This window comes from Zalophus californianus, chromosome 4 (genome assembly GCF_009762305.2).
Source record: "Zalophus californianus isolate mZalCal1 chromosome 4, mZalCal1.pri.v2, whole genome shotgun sequence".
Taxonomy (NCBI): Eukaryota; Metazoa; Chordata; class Mammalia; order Carnivora; family Otariidae; genus Zalophus; species Zalophus californianus.
The window spans coordinates 92864701-92881196 of NC_045598.1; the positions used below are offsets into that span (position 1 = coordinate 92864701).

Consider the following 16496-nt stretch of genomic DNA (forward strand, 5'->3'; position numbering starts at 1 on the left):
TGGATTTACACAGCTACTCCGCAGAGCTATGTTAAATGCCCTAATTAAATATGTTTTTTTTAAGATTTTTATTTATTTGACAGAGCTAGAGAGCGAGAGCACATGCATGGGGAGTTGCAGGCAGAGGGAGAGGGAGAAGCAGGCTCCTCCTCACTGAGCAGGGAGCCCGACGTGGGGCTCGATCCCAGGACCCCGGGATCATGACCTGAGCCGAAGGCAGATGCTTAACCGACTGAGCCACCCAGGTGCCCCTGAATATGGTTTATTACACTTTTGTATGGTATAAAAATTATAAAATACAGTGAGAGGAAACATCACCTGAAATCCCAGCCCTAACCAGAATGACACGAATGTGAATGAGCTAAATAGAATGGGATAGGATTTGGGTAAGGTGGAGCTGGGAAAAGGCATATCACAAGGGTCACCAGAATTTTGGCGCTAAAGCATCTCACTCCATGGGAGCCACTGGATGGGACACTGGGTCCCTGCCTTCTGACAGCGGACGCTACCAGAGAGCTGAGTCCGAGATCCAAAGCCTGACCGCCACTACTAAGAGCAGTAATAATACCATTCACGGTTCATGTGCATGAGTGACAACTGTGTTTTGGGCAATTCACGGGCCTTATTAATTCTCACAGCCTTTTTTGTTTTTTGTTTTATTTTGTTTTTAGTAGAATATTTATGTTCTGTATTTTTTAAAGTTTTTTTTTAATTCCAGTATAGTTAATACACAGTATAATATTAGTTTCAGGTGTACACTATAGCGATTCAACACTTCCGTACAGCACCCGGTGCTCATCACAACAAGAGCCCTCTTCAATCCCCATCACCTATTTAACCCATCCCTCCACCCAGCTCCCCTCTGGTAAGCATCAGATTGTTCTCTATAATTAGGTCTCTTTCTTGGTTTCTCTTTGTCTCTCTCTTATTTTTTTTCCCCTTTGCTTGTTATGTTTCTTCAATTCTGCCTATGAATGAAATCATATGGTACTTGTCTTTCTCTGACTTATTTTGCTTAGCATAATACTCTGGCTCCATCCACATCCTTGCAAATGGCAAGATTTCCTTCTTTTTGTGGCTGAATGATTTTCCATTGTACAGTCCTCACAACTTTTTGAAGTAGCTCCTATCACTCTCCCCATTTCGCAGTTAAAACCCCCTGAGGCTCAGAAGGTCAACGCTTGCTCAGGATCACCCTAGTTGTAAGTAGTGGAGCCTCACCATGGACTTCCCTACTACATGGCCTCAACTTCTCTCACTTCATCAGCGATACGATCCTGGAAAGGTAACAGGGCTTTGGAGACCCCATCCAGATCTCCTGCTCTTTGGAGAAGAGATCTGAGGCTCAGAGAGGGGAGGTGGCTAATTTAGAACTTGAACTTCATACTCTTCACCTTCCACCCAGGGCTCTAACTATATTGTGCTGCTGGAGGCTGTTTTAGACCTCTCTTTAAAACAACCTCAGAGACATTCACTGTTACAGGTTGAATTGTGTCTCCCTAAAATTCATGTGGTTAAGTCCTAGCTCCCAGTACTTCAGAATGTGACCTTATTGGAAATAGGGCCTTTTCAATGATAGTCCTTCAAATCAGTTCATTACAGTGGGCCCTAATCCCATATGACGGGTGTCTTAAAAAGAGGGGATTTGGACACTGTCCCCCAGAAGGGACAGTGATACAGGGAAATACAGGGAGAAGACCGCCATCTGCAAGCCAAAAGAGGGGCCTGGAACAGATCTCTTCCTCACAGCAGTCAAAAGGAACCAACCCCGCTGATGCTTTGATTTTGGACAGCTGCTCACCAGAACTGTGAGAATAAATTTCTGTTGTTTAAGCCACTCAGTTTGTGGTACTTTGTTATGACAGCCCTGGGAAACCACTATACTCGTACATCCAGAAAGTCTGTAAGTCAAAATCAATGTCTGTGATAGCAGACATTTGGCAGCCCTTAATGGAAACACTGGTTGAGAAGATCGCCTTACCAGAGGCAAAAGGATAGAGCAGATAATCTTTCCATCTTGCTCCCAATTTTGATACTTGGCTAACTGTTTTCCTTACATTGGACATTGGCCAACAGTGGTGGCATGACCCCCTTGGTTTTGAATTGGACATTGGCCAATAATGGTGGCATGACTCCCTTGGCTATGACCTTCTTGAGTCTGTTTTATATCCCTGAGCTTGGCCTATAGAAGGTGCTCAGTAAGTGTGTGTAGAGGGAATGAGCACGAGAATAGGCTCCTGGCCATTCTAACCCAAGCCTCTCCAAACAACGAGTTGGGCAGGGGGTAGGGCATGGACTGTCAGTTGACAGAAGTTGAAATGGGGCACTGTCTCCCAAAGTGTCCAGCCGAGTCCCAATCCTGGAAGACACAAGCAAAATATATTTTAGATGACTCAGGGTGGGCTAGAGAAGTTCCAGCTTAGGAAACTATTTTCCTGATGCTTTTGCTATTGAGGATAAATTTTGCTAATAATTAATTTTGCTATTGAGGATAAATGAGATGCAGACTTCCATATCCAAGCCTTCATTAGATGCCCAGTTAATGCTGCCATGACAAATGGGAATGAAGCCCTTATGAATAAAAAAAAGATCAACGCAGTATAAAAAATCGTCGACCAGAGAAAAGAAAATTTAGAGGAGCTGATAAAATATCTTATCCTTAATTCGACCGTCTGTACCACACATCAAATCAGCCTTAATGTCAAGATTGATCGGCCTTGGAATAGTGTAAATGAAATAAGAACTCGAAAACGAACGGAAAAGAAATTACCTGTATTGAAATGTATTTGCAGTGCAGGCCTGTGCGCTGAGGCTTTTAGCCCAACGCCGGCCTCTAGCTTCTTCGGCTACATATCACTGTCTACCTGACGTGCATCCCCGTCACCCCAGGTGGGTTTCAGAGAACATGCTTGTGGGCGAATGGTACGTCCCATGGTCAGTAATCTTGCGAAAAAACCCACCGTTGTGGAAAAATCCTTTCTTGGACAGTGTCTTTACTTCCCCATCCGCGAACCTGGTGAGGTGTGTGCTGGGTCCTTATTTCAGAGAAGAGAATGTTGTGAAGAGGAGATGACCTGCCCTGTCCCACCCGGGAGAGCAGAGGGGGAAGCTTCCTCTGGGATGGCCGCCACCGGCTGTCGCATCCTCATGTGGCTTCCAGCGCTTAGCTACTGTCTCGGCATTTAATTACCCTTTTGGAAGACCTTGGACGAGTCTTCTCATGCCTTGATGTCCCCACTCTTCCCCACAATCCGTGAAGATAAGAAGAGCGCCTGCCTCGGCATGGCAGTATGAGGATTCTGGCGGACAATTAACGTGGAGCCGGGAGCACGGTCCCCAGCACCAGCGCCAGCCCTGAACAAAGGGAAGCCCTTGTCGTTGCTGGGACCATAAGAAATGACAGCTGGGGCACATTTGAACTCAACTGTCATTCAGGGCTTATAGTTACCAGCAGTTGGAGCTGACTTATGGAGTAGGAAAGGAAGCGGTGTTTTAATTTATTCTTTTTTTAAGGATTTATTTATTTATTTGAGAAGGAGAGAGAGAGACCATGTGGGGGGGTAGGGGGAGCGGGAGAGGGGAGAGAAAGAATCTTTTATTTTTTAAGTTTTTTCTTTTTTTTGGAGAATTTATTTATTGGAGAGAAAGTGCAGAGTGAGCGAGAGAGAGAGAGAGAGTGCATGAGTGGGGCCAGGGGAGGCAGAGGGAGAGGGAGAATCAGGGCTCCCCCACTGAGCGGGGAGTCCAACGCGGGGCTCGATCCCAGGACCCTGGGATCATGACCTGAGCTGAAGGCAGACGCTTAACCGACTGAGCCACCCAGGTGCCCTGAAGGCAAGAATCTTGAGCAGACTCTGCGCTGAGCACAAACCTGACGTGGGGCTCGATCTCACGACGATCATGACCTGAGCTGAAACCTAGAGTTGGTCCCTAAACTGACGGAGCTACCCAGGTGCCCCAGGAAAGGAAGTTTTACAGACAGGGCTCATGCAGAAGAAAGAGCAGAGAGCACTCCCCTCCCCTTTGCCAGGGAGCAGAAGGTTGCCTAGCTGCAGAGGGGTTGGGGGGTGGCGCTCCTCCTGCAAAGCAAGATCCCCCTCTGCAAAGCAAGAAGCCCTCTGTAAGAGACACTTGAAATGCTGTCTTGCTGCCCAGCCCCCTATGAATGCCTCTACTATGTTCAGGGCACCTTTATATCAGATCGAGAATGCCGAACATTTCCTCCTCGGCCTCCCTTGCACTAAAGCCAGGCAGGTGATCCATGCCTCACTGCTTACGCTCACCTACACGAGACCTCAGAGGCTCTGGGAAAACTGCACTTTGCTGGCAAGGGCGGCCTTAGAGGGGTGGCTGGGGGGTGAGGGGTCTAGGGGGTGGTTGTAGGGATAGGTTCCTGACACAGAGGTGGCAGGGTGCTGTGACAGGCCAGGGGCAGGGCTGGTGGTGGCGTTTTCCACCTGTGGGGTTCCGAGCTTTGTCGCTGGACTCTGAGACTGAACTTTCGGGCTCCCCAGTCCCACCAGTTTCCCAACATCATTTTAGAGCATTGGTCATTTTGCTTTGTGCTCCCAGAAATAAGGGCATCCCGAGCCATCTCAGAGGCCACGTGACTACCAACTTCATGCTGTGGTCTCACTGTTGGTCTACAGTTCCATTTCCTTATGAATTTCACAGTCCTGGTTCGCCAAACTCTATGCTGGGAGCACTAGTAAATCAAGCAGAGCTTCCCTAGGAAAGGAGCTTGTGTTCTACACAGCAAATAAGGTAGATAGTGTAAAAAAAGCCCCACATTTTATTTCGAGAAAGAGAAACTTTTCAGACCAATGATGATCACCCATGACAGCCTGCATGTCTGGCCCCGCCTGGAGCTTGGGGTCAACACTGCCATTTCCAGGCACCAGGTTCTCAGGAGAGGACTTGGAGTGGGGGGGAGCATCTGTCCCTCCCCAGGCCTGTCAGGGACAGACAGAGCTGCTTCTGGGAAGGAGAAGATGGGGTGGGGGGGCAAGAGGACCAAGAGAGAAACACCGAACTCTCGCAGCCGAGGCCTTTTCAGACTTGAGTGTGTGGTCCTCACTCTCCATGGTCCCTAGAAAAGCATCTGGCCCACAGCAGGTGTTCAGTAAATGTTTGTTCTGTTAGAGAAGGAATCCCTTCTGGAGATCCCAGGAAACTGACCCTCTCCGCCCCTTCATCTGTGCATTTCTCTGCCCCAAGGAACCAGTAGAAACAATGGTGATCTCAGGTGTCAATAGCAGTGAAGATGGTGGATGGTCTTCCTAACTTACTGACTGTTACGGATTTCCTCTTTCTAGGCCTCGGTTTTAACGTCTGTAAACTTGGTCCGTTTCTCATTCAAGAGCATTGCCTTTACTCTTGCACCTGAAAATGAAAAACTGACATCTACAAAGCACACCTGTTCACATTACCTCATTTTGATCCCACAATCATCCTGTGATGGGGAATCTGTATCCCCACTCTATGGATGAAGGAGAGGAGAGGTCAATAACTTGTCAAGGACGTAGAACTTGAAAGTGTCCCTGGCTTTGGGCACTCCAAGGCTAGGGGCAGCCAGTCACTAGGATGTAGGTCCCAGATCAGTTGGCTGCTCTGCAAACTATTTTCTCCCCCAGTTTAGACAACACAGTCCCCTGAGCCAGTCCCATACAGTGGCCCACGGCTGCCTTCCCCCACGTCTCCTCCCACGGTGGGAGAGCTTGTCCGCCTGCCTTTAGCCACCACACAGTAAATCAATTGCCACATTAATTCTGGACCATCAGCATTTTCCCCCAGGAGAAAGTCAGAAGCAAGGAGACTAATGTCTCATTGATCTTTTCAATTGCTAAAGGGGAAGCGAGATGAATATAATCCCATCTGTCAAGACGGAGAAGGGCTGATCTGAAAGCAGTGTGGATTACTTTAAGGGGATAACAGTTTATCACTCTCTGGACAAGCGAATATGAAATTAGGACTAACCTCCTTTACGAGTTGGTGGAAACATCGATCAGCAAAGAGAATGTCTAGGGAAACCAGCAGCAAGTTCTCTGGCCTTTTTCCTTGTCCTTTCCCTGAGACTTTCTATTTCTTATATCCACACAACCACACAAACAGGACAAAATCCACCCTTGACTCCCCAAAAATAGTTAACATTTGCTGGGGACTGATCATTGCCCGGTGCTGTACTAAGTGTTTTATTCTCACTCTCCAGCAGCTTTATGAGATGTTATCATCAGCACCATCTTACAGATTTGGAAACTGCCGCTTAGACAGGTGGAGTGACTCGCCCAAGGTTACTTAGTGAAGGTGAATCAGGTGCAGCCTGGCTGCCCCTGCGCCTGCCCTCAATCCCCACCCAGTGTGTGCAGGTTACTGAGACTGAAAGGAGTCCAGACAACCCTGGACAGCTTCCAGACTGCTGTGTTTCTGTCCACCCCACTCACTCCGTCCTCGGTTAGTCCCTTAGGTAGCCCTGCTGACCCCAAGGGGGGGATGGCCTTTGCTAGTTGTAGTGGCCCCACAAAGGCTGAGGGGCTGGACCATCCGGAGGCCTCAGTCAGGGCATCTGGGCAGCTGAGGCTCAGGGATAGGTGGAGGAGACGGCAAGTGGGGGCCGAGGGGCCCAGCAGCACACGGGACTCAGGCTCTGCCGAGGCTCCTCATGCTTCCCGCCGGGCATGAATTTCCAGGGAGGGGAGGAGAGGAGAGGCCAGTGACGGTCTCTTGGCTAGTCAGAAGCTGGGACATCCAGAGTGTCGGGCCAGTGCGGGCTGCTGTGACCACCGAGAGCCCAAGAAGACGCCACAACCAGGGGTTAGGAAGTCTGCATTAGGAAGGCCTGGGGCCCACAGCAGTGTGATCTCAAAAGCTCGAGAAGGAACATGCATACCTGAGATCTTCAGAAAACACAAGTCTCAGCATGAAATTTTGACCCTTCCCTTCAACCAGGGGCAGAAGCACACTCCAGAGTGAAGAGCCCCGAGAGAGGGGCTTCGGCAACAGTCTTCCCTGGAGACTTCCCTGGAGAATGTCTAGGGAAATGAGCAGCAAGTTCTCGGGCCTTGCTTTTTGCTGCCAAAGCAAAGGTCATTCGAGGGCTGCGGGGCTCGTGCTCTGTGGCCAGAAGTAAGTTTTCTGATTAATACCACTTTGGGTCCGACAGAGATGGCTGCCCTGTCTTGGGCTTGTTTGCTGTTTATCCCTGTGATTAATGCTGGTAACATTTAGAGTCTGTCAGGGAGATATTTCACGGATGCGCCACGTTGGGGGATTGAGACGCCAGGAAATGTGATTCCCCAGGTAAAGCAGCGTTGAAGATGAATCCGAAGTGTTGAAGGAAAGGCCCAGGACCTTTCTAGCCTCTTGAGGGGTAGGGGAAGGGGGACAATTGGAGGTGGGGGCTTGGGAAGGGCCACACGATCCCGGAGCTGTAATAGGGACCCCTTGGGAAGGGCTTTTTTCCTAGGCTTTCTGGTGTGCAAGTATCACATCTGCGTTGGCCCTTAGATTTTACGGCTAGGACACATAAGAAAGGAAGCCAACAGGAAGGAGAACACCTTTCCTGCTGTTCCTGGGGTCTTTGATGTCTGCCACAGATCTCCATTTCTACCTGCCAAAAGTCTACCTGTTAATCAGAAGGCTGATCTCAGAGGTGAAAAGGTTTTTGAATCCCCCAACCAGAGGTGATCTTCACCAAGACAGATGTAGCCCTTTGTATGTTACCATCAAAGCCTAATGTTCAAACATTTAAAAACATCGCTTTCATAAAACATGGAATGGGCATGTGTCAAACATGAGGAACTTGTGAGTGAGGGAACCCGTACGGTGGCAAAGCTGGTTCGGAGAGCATTTGGAGGAGCTGAGTATTTATAAGCACTTAGAAGGAAATGTTTGAGTAAATTCCTAGGTTAAAAACAAAACTTACGTATGTGGCCAAATGATATGTGTATTTATATGTATTTTTGACAAATGATTTTTGACAAGCGGTCCAAAACCATTCCACAATCTTTTCAACAAATGGAATTGAGAAAACTGAATATCAACATGCAAAAGAATGAAGTCGGAGTCTCACCTTACACAGTATAAAAAAATGAACTCAAATGGGTCAAAGACCTGAATGTAAAAGCTAAAACTAAAGACTCTTAGAGGAAAACATAAGGGAAAAGCTTCATGACATTTCATTTGGCAATGATTTCTTGGATATGACACTATTAGCACAGGAAACAAAAGATAAATTGAATTATATCAAAATTAAAAACTTTTGCAGGGCACCTGGGTGGCTCAGTAGGTTGGGCATCCAACTCTTGATTTTGGCTCTGGTCCTCATCTCAGGGTCCTGGGATGGAGCCCCGAGTTGGGCTCCACGATCAACGGGGAGTCTGCTTGAGGATTCTCTCTCTCTCCCTCTCCCTCTGCCCCTCCCCTGGCTTGCACTCTCTCTCTCTCTCTCAAATCAATTAATCAATCTGAAAAAAAAAAAACCACCAACAACAGCCAAAAACTTGTGCATTAAAGGACACTATCAACAGAGTGAAAAGACAGCCCATAGGATGGGAGAAAACATTTGCAAATCATGTATCTGATAAGGGGTTAATACCCAGAATATGTAAAGAACTCCTACAAGTCAACGACAACAAACCATATAACCTGATTTTAAAAATGAGCTAAGAACTTGAATAGACATTTCTCCAAGGAGGGTGTACCGATGGCCAACAAACATGTGAAAAGATGCTCAACATCACTAATCGTTAGGGAAATGCAGATCAAAACCACAATGAGATACTACCTCACACCCATTAGGACCAAAAACAACCCCCAAAATAAAACCAAGAAGTAACAAGTATTGGCAAGGATCTGGAGAAATTGGAACCCTTGTGCACTGTTGGTGGGATTGTAAAATGGTACAGCCCCTGTGGAAAACAGTGTGGTGGTTCCTCAAAGATTAAACATAGAATTATTACATGATCCAACAATTCCACTTCTGCGTATATATCCATAAGCACTGAAAGCAGGATCTTGAAGAGATATTTGCACACTCATATTCACAGCATTAGTTATGATAACCAAAATGTGAAAGCAACCCAAGTATCCATTGACAGGTGGATGGATAAGCAAATTGTGGGTTGTACATATAATGGAATATTATTCAGCTTTAAAAAAGAAAGACATTCCAATACAGCTACAACATGGATGAAGCTTGTAGACAAAATAAACCACTCACAAGAAGACAAATCCATATGATTCCACATATATGAAGGGCTAGAGTAGTCAAATTCATGGAGACAGAAAGTGGAATGTGGTTGCCAGGTCCTAGGGGAGGGAGGAATGGGGAGGTATTGTTTAATGGGAACTGAGTTTTGCAGGATGAAAAGTTCTGGAGATGGATTGTGGTGAAGGTTGCACCACAATATGAATATACTTCATGCCATAGAGCTGTACCCTTTAGCGTGGTTAAAATGGTAACATATTATGTTAGGTGTGTTTTATCACAATTAAAAAATAAAACAAAACTGGTTGATGTCCTATAGGGCAATTATAAAATCAGTCTTTGAAAAAGAAAATTATCTTTTCTATTTGATAGAAATTATTTGTATATATATTTTAAAGTTTGTTTACTTTTTAAAGATTTTTATTCATTTATTTGAGAGAGAGGGAGATTGAGAGAATGAGTTGCGGGGGCGGGAGGCAGAGGGAGGAGCAGACTCTCCGCTGCGCCCAGTGCGGGACTCAATCCCAGGACCCTGGGATCATGACCCAAGTTGAAGGCAGACGATTAACCAACTGAGCCACCCAGGTGCCCCTATTTATCTGTTTTTTTAGTAATCTCTACACTCAACGTGGGGCTTGAACTTATGACCCCAAGATCAAGTGTTGCATGCTCTCCCAACTGAGCCAGCCAGGCGCCCTGAAATTATTAACATCTTTACTGGACACAATCTACAAGTTAATATGTAACTTGACAGAGTCTGAGCCCTTAATGGTAAATAACCAAGTCAAACAGAAATCTCTCCCCTAGGTAATTAAGTAATCCTTGGGTGGGCTTGTGTAACAATGACCAAATGATGTTTGGAGGGCATAGTGTCCTCTCATGGCCTTATTTATAGGTTTTATTATTATTTAACATCACAGTCATTTATATCCTCGCCTTTCCCACCAGTCCCTTGAGGGCAGGGGCTCTGTCTTACTCATTTTGCTCTGGTTTATTGAACAGAACTGAAGAAAGCAACGTGGTGGAATGAGTTGGGAGCAGCGGACCTGTGTTTTCATTGTGTCTGTGACAGTGACGGGTCCTGTGATTTTCCCGGGGCGTTGATGTTCTCACCCACCAAATGACTGCATGTGAAGTGTTGGGCACTGTGCTGGGCACTGGGGATGCTGTCTCCTCTCTGGCTTTCCTCCCAGCTCTAAGATGCTTGGATTCTAGTTTGGTCTGTCATCCATCCAAGAAAGTAGTTACGGATGCAAACATGAAAACGAAACATAGAATGAATACATGAAAGATGTATTCGGGTGTCTGTGATACACGGAAGCATTTTCTTCTTGTTTTTCTTGGAGGAGCCACCCATGATGTGCGTGAGGTCTGTGGCCCAGGCTCCGCGGCTGGGAGGCAGGCGAGGAATGTGCTGTTTCGCAGTTTTGCTAGAGAGGGAACAGCTGCTGTTCGCTGGTGGCAGGAACGCCTCCTCCCAGAAGCCAGGGCCCCTGGGTGAGCAGGCCCGGGAGGGAAAGTACCCAGCCTCCAAGTCTGCCTTTGAGAAAGTAGCAAATTACTGTCTTATTATGTATTCATGGACACTTAATGCTGTTTTTGATTAATTTCTTGAGAAATTCTGGCAGTTCCTCTTCTTGTTTTTCTTAGGACAGGAGGAAGATGCTGGGTGAGCCATTAAGAAGGTGAAATTATGTGCCCAGTTGGGAGCTCTGGGGACCTCTTGCTGAAATTAACTTGAGCGCTTTGGCATAAGTTTTACATGGCAGAAGGGAGCCGGGATTGCTGCTTTTGGCCAGTGCTGCTGGGCCACACTGCTGGGTGTTGTTGCTATCTTTCCCGTGGTGAGCGATGTCCCCAGAGGCCTTTGGAGCCATGCTCAGCCCCGCCCTGGCTTCCCCCTGGGTCCCACGTGCCACTGCCGTGGTGGCTCAGCCACTTTTCTTGGCTGTGGGTCTCACCAACCTGCAGGCACATTCATCTATCTGCCCCTCCCAGTCTGGCTTGGCCCCCCACTTGCCAACACACACACACACACACACACACACACACACACACACACACACACACACACACACACACCACATACGCGCGCACACACGCTGTTTCAGAAAGAACATTCTGTTTGGAGACTGTGTCCTGGACTCTTCAGCGTCAGCTCACATGAGTCATGGCCATAGATGGGGCTGGAGTCTCACTTCCTGGAGTCCAGAAGGTCACTGCTGTTCTGCACTCCCTGTGTCTGGGTTGGAGGCGCTGCTGGGCGCTTGATAGCAAGTGTGGGTGCCTCCCAGCAGGACCACTTCTGGGGTTCCCCCAGGCTTCCTCCCATCTGCCCTCTCTAGACCTCAGTCTCAGTAGAGGAGACCCCAAAATCCCTTCCTAGTGCCATACCATCCTTCATTGCCTGCTAAGCACCCTTGCTCTGCACACAATGACAAAGCATCATGAAAACAACAGCCTTGCCTTCTCTAAGTATGTACCACGCAGGGGTGAGTTGGGGAGAGGAATCAGGGGCCCAGGGAAGAGAAATCATTTCTCCAAGGGCATCAGCTAAGTGGGCTGATGAGGATCCGAGCAGAGCTCTAAATTATCCCAATACTCCTGTTATTTTATATTTTCCCTTTTCCGCCCTTTATAATTATTTTAAAGAAACATTTACTTCATGTTCTATTACAAAAGGAACACATGCTCCAACCAAGAATTTAGAAAGCGTGGAAATGTATGAAGACAGAAGAGCCACCAAGACCAACAAATGAATAAAACCAAGCTCAATGTCATTAGCAATTCTTGCTTGTCAGGATGAAATGCTCACATTTTAATTCCTTTTTTTCCAACCTTCTTTTTCTTTGTGTCTATGTGTGTGCACACACAGCCCTCACCTCCCCAACATGTGAAAAATGGAATTACATTGAACATTCTTTTTTGTTTCCAGCTTTTTTCACTTAGCAACATAATATTAATTTCCCCACATCAGTCATGATCTTCGGCCCCATGTTCATTAACTTCTATCCAAGGCACATCCTGCCCAACTTTGTTTTCTGGGTCCAGTTACACTTCTCCTTTCTGGGCTGTACCCTAGGGGGACACTGAACCTCTTTCCAGATTGAGCTGGTTTGTACCCAAGGGACTTGCTTTGCAAGTGACACATACCTGCTTTGTGAATCTACCAAACTATTCAGGGTGGACTGATTAACTTGTTCAAAGATCATCTGAGAGAGAGAAAGTGAGAGAGAGAGAGAGAGATACACCGCTCATCCATGATATTGTACCCTTCCAGAAGGATGTTCCCAAAGGCAGTGTGACCCCCTCGTCCTCTGCAATTGATATAGAACCAGAGGTCTGTATGCAGAGGATAAGGCACATCCCTGTTAGGATGGCTGACCCTTTGCAGCCACTCCAGTCCCTGTTTCCCAAAGGGAAAGTTTGTTACAAAAGTCAGTTACTGACCTTTGGAAAACAATTCTCAAAGTGAACTTGCATAGGCTTGGCAGGAACCACTGACCTTGAGACTTTGAGGCCTGAAGGTGCTAGGTCTTATTTTTCTCAGAGCTGAAAAGAACCATTTTGAGAGGGTAAACATTAACTGAGGAAAAGTAAAGAGTGTCTCATTGTTTGGGGGAAATCTGAGCCTGTAGAAATCATCTTGGCCCATGTGTATGCATCACATAGCCTCTGCCCAGGATGGCCAGGGCGGGGGGTCTCCCTAGAAAGGACTGGTATCCCAGGAAGCAGAGTTTCTAGGGTTCAGCCCTGGTCTCTTTACCAAAAAGGTAGGAAAAAAAAATAAAGCAGTTTACTCCCTAAACCACTAGAAAAGGGGAACCCACTGATGAATCATAACCCCATTCCAGCACCAACAACACATAGCTCTCAAAGGAAGAACTCTGGTTCCGACTGGATTGACTTGAGCCAGAGGCCGAAGGAAGGCATTGCTGGAATTGATTTCTGTAATCAGAGGCAAAAGCATAACCAGGGAGTTGAAAGCCCCTTGACCCTGAGCCTGGGGTTGTTATCTCGTGGGTATTTTCTAGTACAAAAGGATTCTTTCTGAGTAGCGTCCCCTGGTTAGAAGATACATGGCACTAGTGCCAGTATTTTCCCAACCTGTACCCATGGCAGACATCACCAATCAATGCTGGCACCCTTTCCCACGGAGCCCCAAGGTGGCTTCAAGGTCAGCCTCAGTACGATTCTCTTGGCAGCCATTCCGACCAACCAGCACCGGCCTCTGTCTTTCCTGAATTAGTTTCTCATCATAGTCAGGAGTCGTAGGCCAACCTCCCATTGGATAGAATACTTAGAAGGGCCTCTAGTTTGTCTCTTGTCCCTGCAAGAATAGGACAGGAGGTAGCTGGGAGGGGTGGAGGTGGATGGAGGAAATGGAGCTAAAGATGGCCCAGGAGTTTGTTCCCCAGCCTTAGCATTTTCTGATAGAAGACTAGGTGTGTCTCTGCTCACGTTGCCACAAGCAGCCCTGCTCCTGCCTGTTCCTAATCCATTCTTGGGACTCTTCCCACCTCTAGGCAGGACAGCTTGAAGCGGGGGGTGAGGAGCCCTTCTTCCCAAAGGCAGGCAAGGGGCAGAGCCCTGTCCCTGTGCCATGCAGCGGCTTATCGGATGCAGTGACCCCGAGCAGGCCCTGCTTCCTGAGACCCTCCTACTTTGAGGAACCCAGCTGTGCCTCTCCATACCCTGCTGTTCTTGTTCCTCAAGAAAGGGCATGTTCAGCTGCTGAATCTTATGTGGGAGAGAAAGAGAGGGAAGTTGCAAATATCCCTTTGCTGACAAAGGTCCCAGTCTGCCACCAAAAGAATTGTTTTTAATTGCTTTTATATTTATTTTAATGAAATGTTTCAAAGGCATAAAAGAGCCTGGGTTAAAGAATGGTATTAAAACAATCACCCACATACTCTCTCGGAAGCTTCAGAAATTGAAGGATTATTTTTTAATGAGAGGACAGGGCTCTCCAGGAGGATGCGGCTAACTTACTTTAGTGCGGAATTGGCCAACTCAGATTTATCACCCCATATGAAGCTTCAGCTGACTGTTCCCATAGAGCTTCTGTTGATTGCCCTGTTCAATCAACACTGGTTAGGTATAACACTCCCTTCCTGTCTGTGAGGCCCTGGCTGCAGGTCCTGACCTGCCGCGTGGGCAGCCACCTTGCGGCTGTCAGCTTTGATGCTCCATCAACGTCGTGTTCAGAACATCCTGAGTTTTCTCCCCCCCGAGCGTCTACAAGGCTCATCTGGTTAAGGGATTGTGGAGCTCCGCAGCTTTACTCTTCTTTCCAGGCACTGGCCAACAACCATTTGCCTTCTCACGGTAACTCACAGACCACAGTTCCTGCCCCCGTTAATCCTTTGGGTTTGTAGCAGCAGAACACAGAGGGAGCAGGAGGGCTCTTCTCTGAGCTTTCCAGGTGGACCAAGTCCTAGAAAGAGAAGAGGAACTGGCCACGTATTTCCCAGAGATGAAGGGGGCTGGGCGATTTTTCAGAGGTTAGCACACACAGGGACCTCCCCGCCCTCACCAGGGACCTGGGCCGTGCTCCGCAGTTTGGTGGGCTGGGACCTTGCTCCCATTTGCAAGTACAAAAGCTGTACTCAAAGATGCTTTTCACAGAATAATCATAATTCTCATTCTAATAATTCTAAGGATAATTATGTATATGACTCTAATGCCCATCCTGATGAGGCACACTAACTATTCCTCGGTGGTAGACCACTCCAAAGCACACCTGACTATGCTCTTCTTCTGCGCGAAACCCTTCAGGGGTCCCCATGGCCTTGGACTTGGTTAATAGTCCAAATGTGGGTGCTCAGGTCCTCCATGAGCTCCTGCCTGCTTACTGACCCTCTCACTCCTTTTTGCATTAAATGTTTGCTCTAAACACAGAGCCGGCTTCATCTCTGCACATCCCTCCAAAAGAAAATCAGGCTCTGCCCATTCCCAGGATGCTTTTCAAATCCTCCAGTCTCTCAGCTTACCTAACCCCACACCCATTAGCATGGGACTGTGCTCATGGAGGCCATGTGGACAGCTCCTCTATGGAGGAACTGGGAACTGTCACACTTGTCCTGTGGCTGATTCCCAGCGTAGAGACTGAGGCTCTCGTCTTGAGCCCAATGCCCATCACATGGTGTCCCCTAGTAAGTATCCATCAAGGGGACACAAGGCCCACCTCCCCAGCTGACGTATGGCAGAGCAGGAGTTGAATAGAAGAGCTGATTTGTAAACTTATGACCGTTCCACCACCCTGTACCCTTCTCTCCAAAAGAATATCTGCTTCATGGAGTTATTGCGGAGAGTGCCCGGCACACTGTAGTCACTCGATAAACACTGTTATGGATGAGTAACTGGGCTGGAAGTCCCCCCACCTCATTTCCTATTTTCTGTGTCTTTCCTAGTCCCTCTGATTCTCTGTCTCCCTCACCTAGAATGTGTTTCTGGAGGTTACAAATTGTTGAAGTTCTTTTTTTTTTTAAGGTTTTATTTATTTGACAGAGAGAGTGAGAGAGCAAAAGCAGGGGGAACACTAGAGGGAGGGAGAGAAGCAGGCTCTCCGCGGAGCAGGGACCCCGATGCGGGGCTCGACCCCAGGACTCTGAGACCATGACCTGAGCCGAAGGCAGACGCTTAACCATCTGAGCCACCCAGGCGCCCCACAAATTGTTGAGGTTTTAGTTAGAGATGAAACTCCATCAGCAAAGATTGGATACTGGGCTGTCAGGAGGCTTGGCAGGTCAGGTTGGAAAATTAAAATGTTAATGATGGGCAGCACTTCTGGTGAGAGAGAGAGAGGGGGAGAGAGAGATTGCATCAGCATGCTGAGGAGGTGCTGTCCATTAGGGGCAGGAAGAGGGAGCTTGCCCCCCGGCAGTCTTACTTAGCTACTGGCCCCATCTGGCTGTATTGGCTATATTCTTACTTTCTTTGGAAATCTTACCTGCATGATTTGTTTTACAGCAAAAGACAACTGAGACACTCTCCAGGAGCAGAATCTCATGCTTCCATAGCTCGCCCCTCCTCCGCCTGGAGTCTGGCACTAAGCATGGACTCCTGGGGCTGGAAGGGGCCTCCAAAACCACTGAGTCTCACCCCCTCATTTTATGGAAGGGGTAGCTGTGGCCCAGGGAATAGAAGTAACTTATTCCAGAGCACACAGAGAGGTGGGGATAGAGCTGGGAGGGAAACTTGAGCCCTACAGGGGCCGGGAGAGTAACACAATTGTATGATGCAAGGTGGTAGCAAGTTAGCCCTAGCGCTCACGTGTTCTGTCTGAAGA

General features: G+C 47.8%; 1 protein-coding gene across 1 annotated transcript in view; it reads left to right on the forward strand.

The window, feature by feature from the left end:
• Positions 1–814: 814 nt before the first annotated feature.
• Positions 815–16496, forward strand: part of PROK1 (prokineticin 1) — a 40807-nt gene continuing 25125 nt past the window's right edge. Inside the window, exons 1-2 of the mRNA XM_027581473.1 lie at positions 815–865; positions 1150–1285. Coding sequence (XP_027437274.1) covers positions 1223–1285 — 63 coding nt within the window. The 5' untranslated portion in view covers positions 815–865; positions 1150–1222. The remainder of the gene's footprint in view (positions 866–1149; positions 1286–16496) is intronic.